The sequence below is a fragment of the Hevea brasiliensis genome, chromosome 16 (assembly GCF_030052815.1).
Source record: "Hevea brasiliensis isolate MT/VB/25A 57/8 chromosome 16, ASM3005281v1, whole genome shotgun sequence".
NCBI classification, from domain to species: domain Eukaryota; kingdom Viridiplantae; phylum Streptophyta; class Magnoliopsida; order Malpighiales; family Euphorbiaceae; genus Hevea; species Hevea brasiliensis.
In genome coordinates, this window is record NC_079508.1 from 54,519,092 (window position 1) to 54,537,634 (window position 18,543).

Genomic DNA, 18,543 nt, shown 5'->3' on the forward strand with positions numbered 1-18,543 from the left:
TAATCAAAAATAATAAATTAATTAACCTTCTGAAAACCTTATTCTTATGATAATTCGTAAGTTTAGTATTAATAAAAAGAAAAGGCCTATTTTAGCTTTTTTTTTTTTTTTTAATGAAATTTGGTTCACTTTTTCTTTGCACGCGTTCCTGTTGTCTTCAAGGGTACGCAAACGCGCGAAAGCAAAGAAGCACCATTTATTTAAGAAAATATCAATTGAAAAACAATTTCAAGGAAAGATATTTAATAAAGAAATTGAAAAGACCTTTTTTAAGTGTGTCAAATTGTTAAAGAAAACGTGATTTTAAAAATTATTTTTTTTAAACATGTGTCAGTCTCACCAGAATACGTTAGAACACTAGATCACATGAATTATAAAAAATTAATCATATCGGATTATTTTGAGATATAAAATAATTTAATTATTTATATAAATCTAAAGTAATATATAATTTATCAATGCTATTTTTAAATTTAATATGATATCAAAATTATAATGGATTGTACTTGAGAAATAGTGTAGAGAATGTCCCATCGAGAAATATGAAAAAAGAAATGATAAATATAAATTATTTATTAGAGTCCAAGTTCAACTTGAATTATAATAAAGTTTAATTTAGTAAGAAATAAAATAAGAAGTTTAATAGAATTTAAATTACAAAGTTGAATAATTAGAGCCTTAAAAGAATTAGGTTTTAGTGGTATATATATATATATATATATATATATATATATATATATATATATATATGAGTAGTTGATTGGTCATTATATAGTAGAGAGCTCACAAAGTGGAGAGATGTGCCGAATTTCATGAGTTTTATTTAAGTAACTTGTACGGTTGAGAAAAATAATTAGTGATTGTATAATTATTTTTCTTTTGTTAGCGGATTTATTAGTAGAGTAAACTTACGCCGAATCACGTTAAATTTTATATTTTTTAATTTGTATAAGTGTAATTTTTATAATAAGTGATATCAGAGCTGTTGTTCGATATATCAAAGATGGTGAACACAAACTTTAAGGTGGAGTTGTTTGATGAAAAAAATAATTTTAGTCTATGATAAAGCACCATGAAAATGCCATCGTGCAACAAGAATTAATCAAAGTATTAAACGAGAAACAACCGATAGCCATGAAAGATGATGATTTGGAGGAGTTTCAACTAAAGGCAGTGAATACGATTCGGTTGACATTAGCCCCCTCATGTGAAATATAATGTTTTAGAGAAGATTTTGTCAATTATTTTATGGAAGAAATTAGAGAATTTGTACATATTAAAATCACTCACAAATTATTTATATTTAAAAAAGGAGTTGTATTAACTCAGAATGATGAAGGTACTAATGTGAGGGATCACCTTAATATTTTTAATAAATTAATTATCTAACTAGTTAAAGTTTGTGAAGATAAATATCTCTTGCTTTTAATTTCTCTTTCACAATCTTATAAAAAGCTTGGTGACAGTCATAATAGTTGGAAATGAGACTTTGAAAGTGGAGGAGGGCAGTTATCTTAGATGATAAGAAGTTCACAAAAATAGATAGTAGCAATGAAATTGAAGCTTTTATTGCTGGTTCTAGTCGTTGTAAAACAATCCACGTGAAAACAATTAGAAAAGGAACAGTAGATCGAACTCGAAATCATGAATAGACCATGAAAATAAAGAATGTACTACTGTCATGAGAATGACCATATTCAATACTATTGTATGAAGATAAAGGAATATCTTGTATAGTTTAAACAATTCAAGAAGAGTCACTGAAAAGAAAAAGAAGGAACTGCTGCAATTGCAATTAATAATGGTGTTAGTGGTGTTTGAATGTGGATGGTGATAAAAAAAAAAAGTAAAAGATCCATTGCCTAACCATGTAAAACAATTCAATTACTTATATAAGCTCAAATTTAAATGAATTAATATGTAACTTTTTAGTACTCTTTTCACATTTAATAATACAAACACAAATATCAATTATCTGTTATTTAATCGTTTTTGTGCTTTAGTTACTGAAACTTAAATATTTGAATTCCATAAATACAGATGAAACAAGAATTGAGAATAACGCTAAAGAACAAAAATTAGGAGAAAAAATAGAAAAGGCAGTAGTAATTAAGACTTTTTTTAAAATTAAAAATTAAATCATTTATAAATAAAAGAAAATAGAATGATGGATTTTTTATTTTTCTGAAGATTGGATTCAAGAAGTCTAAATAGGCATAAGAGATGATAAAAAATAACTTGTCCCCAAATATTACACATAAACTGCCTCTTCTAACAAAAGAAAAGTTAATGTTATCAAATATAGAGGACAAGACATGCATGTCATGAATTATGTCATGAATTAAGCCTTGAACATTCGCGGGTGTTGCAGCTTCGTTTAGTGCATTTATAATCATCTCAGAATCTACTTCAATGGTAACATTCCTCCAAGCCCTAGCTTTTGCTAAAAAAATAGCTTCCTGACAAGCTAGTCCTTCTAGGCTAAGAGAGTCAGATATAAAACAATGTTTCCTACAAAGACCAACCCATGAATAGCCTAAGTGGTTTCTGGCTATTACAACCACCGATCCCACATTTTGCTTAAGATCTGCATCAAAGTTGAATTTGACAATGCCCATATGGGGAGGGGACCAAGGAACCTCTGGATGGGCAGGGATTGTTGGCCTCTCATGACAAGCATTTTGGGCTTCACAAAATTCTTCAAATTGAGATAAAGGTAAGGAAAAAAAGACCTCTCTGCATTGTTGGGCCTGGTTCTTCAAGGACGTGAGGTTCCTGCTCTTCCACAAATGCCAGAGAAGAAAAACAAGAAGGAAAAGAGAATGATGGATTACTCGTATATTTTTGCTGCTGGACACATAAACTTTGACTCCTGCATCTGTCATTTCCCCTGTTAATTAATTTCCAATTACCTATGGCACAATGTTTATGCAGCTTTATTCCAAGGAAGAATTTTATTTTGTTAAGCAAATATGGTGAGCATGGAGAGTTTATGAGTTAAATAATAAATTATGAAATAGAAGGAAGTTTTTTTTTTTTAACAACTCTTATTATAAAAATTATAAATTTTAGAAGATGAGTCAAACTATTCTCTAACAGGGATGTGTTTGAGCCATGGTAAATACAGTATATTGTTTTTGTTTCGATTCGAGTTTTGTTTGAAAATCAAAATTGAGCAAAATTTTGATATGATTTCAATTTAATTTTTTGATATTCAATCCTAGTTCAATTTGATGAAATTCTAGTTTAAATTTTAATTTTTAAACTAATTTTATATAATTATTTTTATAAAAAATCATACTTAAATTAACATTTAAACTTTAAAAATTAATTTTAAATATATGATATATCATATAAACATTTTTAGTTATTTTTTAATTATATAAACTTTAGGGTACACATATAACTAAGATGAAGTATATTGAGAAAATAAAAAAATAAAAAAATAAAATTAAGTTATATATAATTTATAATTAATATATATTATAAATTTAATTATATCTAAGCATATATAATTATATTAAAAGTATATAATATATTTAAAAATATATGTATATCTAAAATATATTTTTATTCAATTCTAATCTGATATAGTCATAATTCAATTCTTAATGAAGAATTATAATTAAATTAAAATAATAAAATAAATTTAATTTGTTGGATTTGGGATTTTAATAATCATTCACGCCCCCAACAGCTAATAGCAATAATAAGGAGTATTTTATTTGGATTGTTTAGGCAAAAAATTGACAAAATCGCAAGGCTTGTACCTTGGAAATCTCACCAATGCATAAAAAGGAAGTAGTTGCCCACGCTCTGACTTACCACATTGCACATTATCCACCAACCGGTAATTCCGCTGCTATCCAAAATCTCTTTATTGTTTTTAGTCAAATTTCTTTGACAAATATTTTATGGAATTATTATTTTCTTAATTTACAAAATAGGCATTTTAATCGCTATAATATTAAATTGATAGCTTTAATAAATATGTATCCCTTGTTGTTGAGGATTTTAATTCTAAACTCAAATTATGAAATAAATAGTAATAATAAATTCTTTGATTCTAATAGATAAAAAAAAAAGTATTTTGTTATGATAATTTAGAAAAAAAAATTGTAATATTATTATAATAAATTTATTTTTGTTTTGAAAATTTCATATTCTCTAAATTATTAATTTTTTTAGACAATAAAAGAATATGAATTTTGCATGGTGTGTAAAAGCTGGTATAAAAGATCGCCATAATGAAATAATAGAATGCAAAAAAAAAAAAAAAAAAAACATAAGAAGACAAACAAACCCTAATTTTCATGTTCCTCCGCATGCATTTAACTTTTAGTGCCATAAGTTATGGAGTCCGTAAGATAGGACCCAGACGAAATTTCTTCTATTTTTAACTTCAATTAATGAAGTTATTATTAGTTGACAAAAAGAACCTGTGTTAGATTCAACTACTCTTCTAACAATCTAACACGCAGTAGTGAATGGTAGCTATGCAAAATCTTTAAGCTTTCTCCATTCTCTTAAAATATAAATATCAACTGATAAGGCACTTCTCTAACCAGCAATCATGGGGTCAGTGGAGCCAGAGAACCAGCCCTTGCTACCCAGACTTAATTCACATTCAAGAATTCCAGACTTGTCATCTCAGGCAATTGAGGAATTCTTGGAACAAAGGACAGTGCCTCTAAGATGGTGGCCCCGCCTTGTTGCATGGGAATCAAGGCTCTTATGGTTATTATCTTGGGCTTCTATAATCGTCTCCATATTCAATTTCATGCTTAGCTTTGTCACCCAAATGTTCTCTGGACATTTGGGTGCTGTAGAGCTTGCTGGTGCTGCCATTGCCAATGTTGGAATTCAGGGTCTTGCTTATGGGATTATGGTGTGTCTACTCTTTACTAATTTCTTCTTGTCATTATTGCTACGAACAGTTTGCGATTAGTTACTTTCTATGCGATACCATCTTATTGAAATAAAATCAAAGTTGAGTAGTTTTATTAAAATTGTATGATGATATTGAAAGTTAGTGATGAATGAAGTTAACCCATAATTATGGAATACAGCTGGGCATGGCTAGTGCTGTGCAAACGGTGTGTGGCCAAGCCTATGGAGCCAAGCAGTATTCAGCAATGGGCATCATATGCCAGAGAGCTATTGTCCTGCACTTGGGAGCAGCTGTTCTCCTCACATTCCTCTACTGGTTCTCAGGCTCAGTCCTTTTAGCTATAGGGCAATCGAAGGAAATCGCCGAGCAAGGACAAATTTTCGCCCGCGGTTTGATCCCTCAGATATATGCATTTGCCATAAGCTGCCCTATGCAGAGGTTTCTTCAAGCTCAGAACATTGTGAACCCTCTAGCATACATGGCTGTGGGGGTTTTCTTAGTTCACATCCTTCTTTCTTGGCTTGTTGTTTTTAAATTGGACTATGGGCTTATAGGAGCAGCCTTAACACTAAGTTTGTCTTGGTGGCTTCTTGTCATCTTAAATGGACTCTACATTGTTCTGAGTCCAAAATGCAAGGAAACTTGGACTGGCTTATCTATAAAAGCGTTCAGAGGAATTTGGCCTTATTTCAAGCTCACACTTTCCTCTGCTGTCATGCTCTGGTATGAAAAGAGAAAATATATATATATATTTCTCAATATACTGATGCATCACACTTTTGAATGTCTTAAATATTTTCAATTATTATAGAAAATGCTGTATTTGAATAGATAATATTCGGCAATGCAGTTTGGAGATATGGTACAGCCAAGGAATGGTACTCATATCAGGCCTTCTACCAAACCCAACAATCGCGCTAGACTCCATTTCCATTTGGTAAGATGTCAAAACCCCATTTCCATTTTGCCTAGCTATTCATGACTGCTCTTGCAAGTTCTAATGTTGAAATATAACATCTCCAGCATGAATTACTTGAATTGGGACATGCAATTTATGCTGGGCCTAGCAGCAGCCACCAGGTCGGTGATGAAATGCCTAGTTAAAAACTTTGATATTTGAACTTTTTTTGAAGTTTATGGCATGAAATTTTTTGGGTTAAATGCAGTGTTCGAATAAGCAATGAACTGGGGGCTGGCCATCCAAAGGTTGCAAAATTGTCAGTGCTCGTAGTGAATGGGACTAGCATTATTATTAGTATAATTTTTAGTGTCATTGTACTGAGTTTTCGAGTTATATTGAGCAAACTCTTTACAAGTGACACTGAGGTTATAGAAGCAGTTTCCGATTTGACTCCTCTGCTTGCCATCTCTGTTTTGCTCAATGGTGTTCAACCTATACTCTCAGGTAACAATCATTTTCATACATTTAAATATTTGATTTAAAAAACATTGATAAGTAGAATGTTTCTTTGTTCTTTTGATATATGGGAAATTTTTTTGAAAGAGATGCATAATTAGAGATTACATATGAAATGGATTAGTTGGATAATTTCATACATTAGGATCATAATTATATCCCTTTTGAATGGCAGGTGTGGCTATTGGCAGTGGATGGCAAGCTGTGGTAGCCTATGTTAACCTAGTCACATACTATGTCATTGGTCTCCCCATTGGATGTGTACTTGGTTTCAAAACCAGTTTAGGAGTAGCAGTAAGATTCTGTCCTCCTCTGGCATAATTTTTTCACTCGGAAAATTTCTTGTTGAACTAAACCAAAATACCCCCTTTTGTGTTTCAGGGTATTTGGTGGGGGATTGTCATTGGAGTTATTTGCCAGACAATAACTTTAATTATTCTGACTTCAAGAACAAATTGGGATGCTGAGGTGAATTATTTTGCTATGTCAAATTATTATATTTATGTTGGGTTACATTCAGAGATATTGATCATATCATTGTCATTGCTTTTGTAGGTTGAAAAAACTGTTAAACGGTTGGATGAGTCTGCAAGAGAGGCCTTGGAATCCGTGGCCAATACTTAATTCACACCATAGGTTTCCTTTTATCATCTCTTTCTTTTCTCTTATGGATACAAGTTGCTCTTTCGGTGTCCTGAAGATAAAAGGGAAAGAATCCAATCGTTCTTCTTCATCAGCCAAGAATTGTTGGGTTACAATTATCCAATGGTGCATCTAAGTCTAACTGTTAGATTTACGAAATTAATGGCATGTAAGAGTTGGGGTGGGAGAGTTTTATAAGATGGGGAAAAGCTTTCCCTTCTTTTGCAGTTCAAAGCAAGTAAAAATTTATAGTTGGATCATCAATATTTATAATATAAACTATGATTATTGTCCTCTTTTCCAGTTTTTTTTTTTCTTTTAATACAATTTTTAGAAAAAGAGTAATAGAGATTCAATCCCTAACATGCGAGACAAAAAATATAGTAACTAAATTATTAATTCATGATTAAGATAAATATTTTAATGTTGCGTAAATTTGCAGTTGTGTACCCACAAGCTTTGAACTAAATATATAATTCAAAGCCAAACTATAATACAAATTACGAAACACGTATTTATAGCCAATTGATCACTTGAGATTTGGCACATATGATATATTTAATTTAAATGTTTATATAAGAACGATATTATATTAGATTAGATGCACCAAAAATTCAAAATTTAAATAACCCATGCTCATTGAAAATGCTGTGGTTTAGTGAATATGAAAAATGACCAACTCATGTGAGATGGATAAATGCTGAGAAGTACGAAGATAAAATGCAAGTCCTGCATTTCATTAATTAAAGCATATACTCGTCTTTATGACCAAACAAGGACTTATTTTCACTTTCATGTGTGTCCCTGTACCTGCCTTCCCTTGCCACCTTTTTCTTCCTGCCTCTCAACATAAATGAGTGGCTTAATTTCACCCACCCCCTTAACTTTAAAGTCATCTCTTAATTGCAATTTATATTATAAAAATATTTAAATTTCAATTTAATATCACTCAAAATCTTTCTAGCCATGGTAAGATAAAAAAAAAAAAAAAAAGAAAATTAAATGATATGATAGTGGTGTCAACAATATTTCAACTACAATTAAAGATATTATTCTCTTTACATAATGGAGAGAAATATTTTTTATTGTATCTAATGCACTTAAGCATGTCCAATTCAATTTATAATTAGAGTACAGAATAGCATCTAATCAAAGGTACTTTTAATGGTATTAAATTAAAGTTCTCATATTTTTATAATACAAATTGAAATTGAAAGCCTACAGTGAATAAAATTAAGCCTAAATGAGTCTATGAGGAAATGTTAGGTAAGAGTCCTTAGGGACAAGGGCTCATCCATAGCATAGAGTCACTTGGATTGAAAATCGTCTTGAAAGTGATACGTGCAGGAGGCAACAACTCATCTATGTTCGGTTTTCTATCACCTCTCCTTAGTCAAGACTCCTTTCACACGCACCTACCCACACCCCTACCCACGAAGGGCCAAGCAATTTTCAACATCATCTATTTAAATGGTACATATAAATAGACAGATTGAATTTGATACTACAGAATAGGTTCCGAGTATGTTAACGTCTGATTCAAAGTCTTGATGGGGACTTATATGCTATTCCCAAATGAGAGAACATTATTATTGAATTAGAGTAGAAAAGGATTAGCTCAATAAATTTGAAAAGTTGAAAACTTGTGACACCCAGTTGCCCACCCAATACCGCCCCAAAACCAAGAAAAGACAGGTGGCAGAGACTAGGTATAATATTTTGTCACAAGCTGGGTTAGGCTTTGTAAAACCTATCATAGCCTAAACGGTGGCCAATTCTAATACGGGGGAACTGGGAAGACAAAAATTATACTCGGACACTGTAAGGATGATACCATGCATTCTTTGGCTTGACAAAATATGCAAAATAAGGATTCTTCTACTGAACAATCAATCTAGATAGTATTAATTCAACAAATTCATATAAAAATATATTAAAATATTTAACTTTAAAGTAAGGTTATCATACATCTGTAGGATCCTAAAAGGATATATTGAACAACGACCCACAAATTTTCTAATGAGGAATTACTGCAATTTTATGAATCTGCACGAGCTTGCAAGGATTCAACCCCTCCATTTTGACTGCTAAACTATTGCGTGATCTAGCTGAGATACAATAAATCAATAGCATCAGAATGCAGACCCACCGACCTTTGTTTTTCCAAGCAAAAGATCTTTTGCCTCGTTTACTTTAGAAGCAAGGTAATGAATACCACCTGCATCAGGATGATCAACCCCTCCATTTTGACTGCTAAACTATTGCGTGATCTAGCTGAGATACGATAAATCAATAGCATCAGAATGCAGACCCACCGACCTTTGTTTTTCCAAGCAAAAGATCTTTTGCCTCGTTTACTTTAGAAGCAAGGTAATGACTACCACCTGCATCAGGATGATTTGCAACCATAACTCTCCGATGTGCTTCCTTAACCTTGTCCACCGAAGTACTTTCTCTATGGAGGGAAAAAAGTTAAAAAAAAAAAAAAAAACCGAGGATCAACCAGAGGAAATACAGAACTGTGAAAGGAAATAATGCACCCTGGTGAATAGTAATTAGCACCTTGTGAACAGAAACATTCACTCAGAAATCAGCACACATACCTAGATATATCTAAAGTGAATAAGCACTAATGTAGCCATGTACATCAAGAAGGTTCTCAAGGTGAGCTAAAGTCATTTGAACTCATGTCTCTGACACAACTACCCACCAGCTTCCTCAGCTAATCTAGCAGACAAAAATACTAATAACTAGGAATTTGATGTGATATCAATAATAATGCTGACTCTATTTCTCCAGCCTCAAAAACCAAGATGCTTAGCTAATTACAAGGGTAAAGAACATCATCTCCCCTTAACTAATACCAACAACATCTAATGTGAGGATGCCCAAATTCATGAGAGAATCATAAGCGAAAGTGATCTGATCAGGGAAGACATTGAGTTTCTAGTACCTCTTCTTTGATTTAGATAAAAGGGTATGGCATACAAGAAACACTGGAACACTTTCCAGATACTAAAGGTAAAATGAGTAAGCCGTTAGAATTGGTGAGAAGAACATTTAGGAATTTATAATTGTATATAGCTAGCAATTGGAGTTAGTGAGTTGGTTTCTAATTAGTTTTGAATGTTCTCCATTAGTTGCTCAGCATGTAAGCATAAGTTGTAAATACTAGCAGAAGCCATATAAAATGATCATTGAACAGTAAGATTTTCTTTCTTTCTTCCTCCTATCACTTACGATACAAATACCACCCAACATATTCATGATATATCAAATATACACCATCCAAGTGCACATTGTTATTACTTGCACATCTCAAAGAATCTCAGAAGAACATTGCATTCCAATGCTACCAAATTACACATGTACTTCACAGAATAAAATATCAACAGTACCTGACTCCAAGTATTAGAGCTGCTTCCCTTTTCGTCATGACAGGATGAAAGCCACCATCATAAAATCGGCGAAGCCTAGCTGTTGGTGGTCTTGCCTTGAACGCTTGCCAAGCCTGGATGCTGTATCTGCCAGCATAAGCAGCAGCAGCTACTGCAACACCTGCTATAAATGGTGCCACCTGATACCAATTTCATTCAAGCTCACTGTTTAGGGAATTTTTTTTTTTTTTTTCAACATCATATTGTAACATTGTTGCAATCAAGAGAACAAAGTCCACCTCTACGTCATTAAGGACCAACAAGACATTAGATACCAATAATACAACAAAGATATCATATGCAGACAGTAATAAGTTTCATTATTCAAGTGACTAGAAAATCTCCATCCCAACCAATTAAGTTGTTTAGAACAAGTACACTTAGGGGCCAGCCCAGAAACCCCTTTTCTCAATGCATGGGACACAGTAGCAATCAACTTGAGAGCAACTTCAGAAACCTGTGATGAAGCAGACAATTTTTTTATGAAGACTTAAGGGTCCAAAAGGAGTTGTTTTAATAGTCATAGAAATAGTAGTAGAAGGATTAAATTTGGTGCTTATTCAAGATTAGTGTTCACCATGCAGAGGTAGATGCATGGGAGTTTCAATCAATCGCGGAAGAAGAAATGATATGCATTATAATTCCATTAAGCTGGCACGAGTGATAGAAGGACCAGTTGTCATGTTGCTCTTGCAATAGGTAAGAGTTGTGAAATTTGAAGTGCTATGCAACCATGGAAAGAACCAAATTTGGGAATTCTAGCACAAATGGTGATGTATTAAATGAAAGCTATAAAACAAAAACATTTCTTATTATTTCTTGTTCTTTGAGACTTTTGAGGATGGGATCTAGGCTGAAATCACGTTATAGCCATAAAATTTAGATAAATCAGAAAACCAAATAAGTATCACCCTTCTGCTTTTGTATCAAATATACATATAATTACAATATAAGCTGAATCTATAACAGTGCCTAACTCCGACTGACAACTGAACTGAGACAGCTCGAATCATTCATAGCACCACCTTCAAAAACCACAATTATTTCCGTGTTGATATTCCATGATCTTAATATAAATGAATGCAAAATTTTAAACTATATTCTAAAATTAACGCGTTCAGGAAAGCAAATTAGCGGCTTTGAAACTCGTAATCTGCAAGGCCATGTTCAATTTAAGCTATTATATCTTAGCAATCAATCGGAAGGTCTAAACTAAACAGATCAGTGATGTAAATCAAACACATGAGCAAAAACCCTAAGATGAAAATTAACCCACAATTGAGGGGAAGAAAAAACCACCTTTTGCACTAAGAATCAATTGCAGTCCTTCCAAATCTTGATGGACAAAATAACTAAGAAACATTCAAATATAACAATGCACACGGATTAGAACTTACCATATCTGCGATGATCAAAAAGCTTGAAGAAGAAGAAATGACGACTCGCGGCTTCTGGGGTTTTGAATTTTATGACTATATATATATATATATATATATATATATATATATATATATATATATATGTACTGCGAAAGCTATTGGCCAAATAATCAAAAGCTTACGGAAGAAAAGACGACAATTTATCGTCTGCTCAAAAAAAAAAAAAATTCAATATATGGTAGTCCTCGTTAAAAAAAAAGTACTGAAAAATAAAAATGATTCATATAATAATTTATTTTAAGTATAGTTAGATTACTCTATTTTAAAAAATTCTATAATTGTATGAATTTATTTGTAAATTTTATAATTTTAGTAAAAATTCATTTAAAACATTATGAATTTCCTAAAACTGGGAAAATTATAAAAAAATAAAATTTTGATGCTTGAGTTTATAAATTTGTAAATATCATTCAAATTATTTATTTCAAAGTTAATAAAATTAAACACTCCATATTTTTTGAAAACCAAATAGATAAATTTGGAAAGAATCAAAGTGACAATTTCACCACAAATCATTGACAATTAAATTAAAATCATTATTCTCTAATATAAATAATATATATATATATATATATATATCAGAAAACAAAACTTTTTCCCCAAGAAAGGTTCTTGTTAAGGCTCATGTTACCCTGCCAAAATTTGTCAACCTTTCGAAACTAGCATAGATTAAAATAAAAAAGTTATTTTTTGGTTATATATGAAAAGACTAAAAGGCAACCGTACATATACGGTAAGGCAACCATTATCACCAAAATCTTCATGTCACTCCAATTAAACAACCGAGCGAACAGACAAGCTCAAAGAAAACTATCCTCACAAAAGGAATAGTTCATAAAACAACTCACTCGATTTTCTAATCGGGTACTAGAAAACCAACTAAACAAAGTTGCTTGGTATTATCATCGCACTACTTCAAAATGCCTTTTTTGCAGCATATTACTCCTGAATCAACTACTTGACTGTTGCACAAGGCCTTCCTGAAATGATCAAAGTCTAGCATTCAAATCAACAGCGACCACTGCCAATTTTATTCTGAAGCAAGGTTGTGACTGCTGCCTAATGGCAAGCTAATGATCAGCTTCAGCCTTTGATTCATTACTATCAGCAACTCCAACAAACCCCAATGTACCTTGCCACTTATAAGTTATAACTCTGCCAAGAAACTGCAGCTTTACGTTTCATCCTATGTGACCAGATACTGCTCCGGCTGTTCCACTTTTGGACCTCATTAAGACAGAATGTGCTTTTTCCTCCATCTTTCTCACGCACTAGAGGAGCAAAAATGGTGGGCTTTGCCCCAGCTACTGCCATCCTTGGAAAATTAAGAGAACCACAGATGGAAAAGGATGAAGTCTCCCTCTTGACCCTAGGAGTCGAAAAGGCAGACAGGAAGACATCCCTTGCACAAGTTTTCTTGTTTTCTGCACTCTTACTAGTAGATAGACTCTTCAACCCAGGAGACATTCCAGTTTGGAGGCCAACCACTGCATAAGCTGCAGCCGGTCCAGAAGGGGAGTAAGCTACCTTTCTTTGATCCCACTCCTTAGATAGGGAAGAGAGTGAAAACAGGCCAAGCCTGGTGGTTGCGATGGGTTCAAGAATCTTCTGTGGTGGAACAAACTCTTCTACTGCCTTGAATTTCTTCTGGAAGTGCAGGGGTCCACCCTCAACCCATCTTACCAGAGCAATCCGAGAGGAACGATTAGGGTCATACTCTATCCTTTCTATAACACCCATAGATGATGTGCTTCTTTTTAGATCAATTCTTCGATGCAACCGCTTTGATCCACCTCCTCGGTGAAAAATTGTAACACGCCCTGCGGAATTCCTACCACCAGTCTTTCCGACATTTAAAGTCAATTGTCTAGGGGCTTTATTTGTTTCCTTAACTATAGCATTATTTTCCCTGTAAAAAAATAATTAATAAATATATAAAAAAGCAGGGATCAATAAGCACAATTGCATAACTATGGAGATGCATACATGTTATGGTGCACGGAAGAATGCATATAAAAACTAGTAGCTCATGTTTACTGTTTACTATTACTGAATCTGCTATGATCATAAAATTTGCATATACAAGCAAAATTGACTTGGCAATATTACTAGTATTATATTAAATTGCAAAATGTGGTCAGAACTATTTACTCTAGATCTACAATGGAATGAGCACCCTCTGTTAAAATAGGAGTGTAGATCAAAAGGAACTTGAGCTCAACCCAACTGAATTCAGTTTTGAGACACAACTGCATACAGACACCATCAGAGCAGGCAGGAACACTAGAGATTAGGAATGCTAATCTAAAAGCAATGATGAAAATGATGGCTCTCTTTCCAGTCTGATGACAGGCATACTGCAATGGATGGAGCAATTACATATCCCCTTTAGGAATACCAACAAAGCTTCAAGCCAACCAAGTTCACAAGATAAGCATACCCATCTAAGAGATTGGAAATAAATAAATAAATAAATAAATAAATAAATATTTATTTATTTATAAATAAATATTTATTTATTTATAAATAAATATTTATTTATTTATAAATAAATATTTATTTATTTATTTGCATTTGCTGGAACAAGAGTTTTCATTCATCCTACATATACCACGATGCCGCAGCTCATTGGCTAACTGAAACAACCCAATATAACTGAAATGGATTTCGTTCTGAATACTATTTCATAATTTCCAATAGAAAGTATTATTGGGGGTTTTGACTTCTGGCATTATCAATGTCAAGTCGTTCACTTAAAATCACCATATACAATAAGTCACCATTCAAGTGTTTTCATTGTGAGCAAGTAAAAGCAATGCACAATGAAATCAAATATACATCTTAAAACAGCACTTCTAACCCAAGTCATCAATAGAACAACACAACTCACAACAAAAGAAATCAGCAGTACCTGACCCCAATAGCTGTTCCTTTCCCAGCTGTTGGCGATCTTGTCTTGAATGCCTGCCATGCCTGGACACCATATTTGCCAGCATGAGAGGCAGCAGCCACTGCATTAGCCGCCATCAATGGTGCAGCCTGATTTTTTTTAAAAAAATTAACTAATTATTAATGGAATTTTTTGATAATCATGTAAGAACAGTAGAAATTAGAAAGAAAAAACCGAAGGGCCAATTCTGTAATATCAAGTATCAGCATGAACACCTTAGATAACAACAACACAGCTATAACAAATCCAAGACGCGATCAACTACCCTATTTCCATTAGAGTAACTAGAAAATATCCATTATTACTAATCAAAGTAGTTTAGGAGAAGTGAAATTGTAAGCCCATACACTGTAGAATGAATAGTGAAGCTATTCTAATGCAGTCTGAATAGATTGATAGATCTTACCCAGTGAACTCGGGAGAGACACTTTCTGTGGCGCTACTGCAGTTCAGTGGCAGAACTGACAGGGTTGTTCTCTGTTTGCATGCAAAAGAAACGGAAAATGTGATGATAGACAGAGAAATGCAAAGAAATATTGAAACGGTGAGAGATTAGATAAGAAAAGGTGTTGATGATAGTAGTGAGGAAGGTAGTAACGATGGTCGCGGCAGCTGTAGGGGAACGGAAGGTTATTTAGAAGTCGCTTGTCCCGAGGAGATGGAGAAGTTGAAAAGGAAATGGTGTGGCTGCGGTTAGCCGTTGCGTTGGCGATAATAGTTGGCCGTATAGGGCGGGTTTAGATACTGTGCTTTCGGCGGTGAGGGGACTAGAGAGAGAGTGGTGAGACGGAAATGTATTAGGGTTCGGTTGAGATTAATGGGTTCATAGTGAACGGCTGAGATTTAGCGATAGAATTTGACAACGACGTAGTTTTTATGAGAAAATAAAACAAACTAAGAATTAGATATTAAAAATCCAAAAAAAAAAAAAAATTGAACGAAACTAGGAATCTGTTTGAAATGAGAATGGCAAATTATTGGTTGCATTCACAAAATTAGTTATGTTTTAAATTTAAGAGTATTTAATTAAAATGGTGAAACATATATATTGAGTACATCTAATAATTTGTTATTATTTTAAGTTGAAATATAAATTTTTAAAAAATATGATTTATAACTTTTAAAAAAATATGATTTATTTGACTTTCAATTTTATTAAATGATTTGAATGACTTTTAAGTTTAATTTTAGTGTTTAAAATAGACTTTAAAAAAATGCAATGTTTATCCACGTAATTCGATACAGAGGAGAATGGAGGCATTATTTGTTATAAAAAGCTATGATCGCATGTGATGGTAGATGTTCCAAAGATTCTTGCTTATTCTTTTATAATCATGTTAGACTCTTGCTTATTCTTTTATAATCATATTATTGTAAAATGATTTAATTGCATTACTGAATTGACAATATTAATGGTTGACATTTTTCAAAGGGTGATAAATTTTTTTAAGATGAAAATTTTGATGTGGTGTATATAAATTTAAATTTAAATTTGATTTCTACATTAGTATTGAATTCGATTCATCTATAGATTAGGTATACTCATTGCCTAAACAACAACAATAACACGATACCATCACATCATCATGAACATCTCCCACGGAATGCCCACATTAAGAAAGAATGGTATAAGTGAAAAATATATAAGTAAAAATGGTCTATAAATTCATTGCATTCATATTTTGAGTTGAATGTAGTGTCAAACCCATGAATGTATTATTTCATAATGCCCATAAAAAAGAATCTCATAAGGCACTTAAACCCATGAACGTGTTATTTCACAATACCCATCAAGAATAATACTCTCAGGCGCTTTGGTCTCTATAGATCTTTCATAATTATTATTAGAGCTAATGGTTCGACAATGATGACTATGAAGATGATAGTCAATGATTCGTATGGTGCTCTAACACTTGGATAAAAGAGTCAGGAGATTCCTGGTAGGCCTAATGAAGCACAAAGGCACTCTTCTATATCGAAAACAAATGAGATTAGTAAGAGACATATAAGTGTGAATGATTAATTGCCTTAACGCTTTAGGTTAGATCCTATTAAGAAGGATGTACAAATGACTTTGAGCTCTCTAGACCTCTAACACCTTTTCTCTGTGGTCTTTGCCTCTCCATCTCTCTACCTTTTTTCTCCCTCTTCATCTTTATGTATACTCCTATCTCCAAACCCACCATAATAGCAGGCACAAACTAAAACAACAATAAAAGGAAAAAGTCAAAATCACACCATAACAAATTAATGTAGCTTCATGCTACCTAGTTCTCACACAATCCTATTAAAGGTTGGTTGATTGCTAGTGGTAGCATTAACGAAGACAGTATTGCCTATAAAAATAATAAATTAAATTTTTAAGTCTTATATTTTTTATTCAAGTTCTACACTTTTGGCACAATTATACAATCTTTCAAGTGACTCACAATTAAAGATGGTTTGTGAGTTGAATAAGGACACACGCTTTTCTTCCTATAAACCAAATTGATACTTTAACAGGTATCACTTTTTTTGGGACAATGGCCAACTTGAACCTTTGCTCCAAGTGCTATCATAACCTTTACATCGAGGAGGAGAATGCTGCATCAACCAAGGCGAGATGAAGAAGACCAATATCAAATCGAAAATATATGATGATATTGCTAATACCAATGATGTGATGGTGGAGGTGCTGACGACAACTCTTAATCTTTATAAGCCTGCAACGATCTCTAAATTATCATGTAAACCTCTGATTATTTATGGTGATGTCAATAGAGTAATTGGGTGGGAGATAAATTAGGTTGCATTTGTTGTTGAAAAATATAATTGGATTTGCAAGAACTGCTTCTAGGTCCATCTTGAAGCTGATATTGAGTGCCATTGTATTCCTTTTTTTTTTTTTTTACTCATTACTCTTCGTATTGAATATTGGGCAATTGATTTCAAATTGGTATTAATTTGAGCTTTACTCTCACTCTTTTTTTACTTTTTTGAATGATTCTTGTTGCTTGTTTAACATGAAAATTTTTGTAGTAAATTAGCTTATATGACCTTATATCCCCTAAGTTGGAACTAGATAAGAGAGAGAGGGAGAAAGGCACATGGTTGTACATTATTCTATTATAATTAAATTGGTGAAATTTGATTATTTTGGCATGAGAATGTTCAATTTAGTTATCTTGACTTGATAATTTAATTGATTAAAATAATCAAATTTTTATTAATTAATACATTAATTATACTTTTTTATTAATAATATATTATTTTAAATTTTGTATATGGGCTAAAAATATACACCCTACAAGATAATGTCAAGTGGTACCACAAGTTGCCCTATAGGATACTAACGTTCAACTTGAGAGTTCCATAATGAAGGATGATAAACAGCCAACCTAATTTGATATCCCTTATTCCTACTTCCTATACCTAAAATGACTTTTTTTACTGTAACTATTACATTCTTAAATGACACCAACCTAATTCGGATATACCATATACTGACCTATCACAAACAAGTAATGTCACATAAAATACTTTATAATAAATGAACCAAACATCGATTACCTATAAGAAGATATTTTAGACATACAGTTTGACACTAGTCACTCAAATACCTTATAATTACCTAGCAAACAATAACACGCTAACCACTTGAAGTTTCCATGACTTTTGCATACCCTACCAACTATAAGACACTAACTATCTCAATCATCAAATATGTATACATTGTAACACCCCTACATGCATAGTCCTATACATTCTACTGTTCCGGTGATCAGTGT

General features: G+C 32.6%; 3 protein-coding genes across 8 annotated transcripts; 1 reads left to right on the forward strand and 2 right to left on the reverse strand.

Moving 5' to 3' along the window:
• Window positions 1–4,547: 4,547 nt before the first annotated feature.
• LOC110662740 (protein DETOXIFICATION 41) lies at window positions 4,548–7,246 on the forward strand. Its single transcript, XM_021821838.2, has 8 exons — window positions 4,548–4,888; window positions 5,070–5,614; window positions 5,742–5,828; window positions 5,915–5,971; window positions 6,058–6,296; window positions 6,484–6,602; window positions 6,690–6,776; window positions 6,864–7,246. The coding sequence occupies exons 1-8, from the start codon at window positions 4,574–4,576 to the stop codon at window positions 6,930–6,932; spliced, it is 1,518 nt and encodes a 505-aa protein (XP_021677530.2). The 5' UTR covers window positions 4,548–4,573; the 3' UTR covers window positions 6,933–7,246.
• Window positions 7,247–8,854: 1,608 nt separating this feature from the next.
• LOC110662739 (mitochondrial import inner membrane translocase subunit TIM14-1) lies at window positions 8,855–11,933 on the reverse strand. Of its 6 annotated transcripts, none has more exons than XM_058137697.1 (5): window positions 11,785–11,924; window positions 10,349–10,527; window positions 9,335–9,405; window positions 9,169–9,224; window positions 8,855–9,058 (listed from the first exon to the last, which is right to left on the reverse strand). In XM_058137697.1, the coding sequence occupies exons 1-5, from the start codon at window positions 11,785–11,787 to the stop codon at window positions 9,038–9,040; spliced, it is 330 nt and encodes a 109-aa protein (XP_057993680.1). In that variant the 5' UTR covers window positions 11,788–11,924; the 3' UTR covers window positions 8,855–9,037. The 6 variants fall into 6 exon arrangements, 5 of the variants coding, with proteins under 5 accessions (XP_057993680.1, XP_057993679.1, XP_057993678.1 ...); XM_058137696.1 differs by lacking the exon at window positions 9,169–9,224 and having other exon boundaries at window positions 11,785–11,860; window positions 11,891–11,909; XR_009144734.1 differs by having other exon boundaries at window positions 9,169–9,405; window positions 11,785–11,910.
• A 622-nt stretch (window positions 11,934–12,555) lies between these two features.
• On the reverse strand, window positions 12,556–15,620 carry LOC110662738 (60S ribosomal protein L2, mitochondrial-like). The gene is made up of 3 exons (XM_058137694.1): window positions 15,183–15,620; window positions 14,738–14,865; window positions 12,556–13,735 (listed from the first exon to the last, which is right to left on the reverse strand). The coding sequence occupies exons 2-3, from the start codon at window positions 14,851–14,853 to the stop codon at window positions 12,967–12,969; spliced, it is 885 nt and encodes a 294-aa protein (XP_057993677.1). The 5' UTR covers window positions 14,854–14,865; window positions 15,183–15,620; the 3' UTR covers window positions 12,556–12,966.
• Window positions 15,621–18,543: the final 2,923 nt, after the last annotated feature.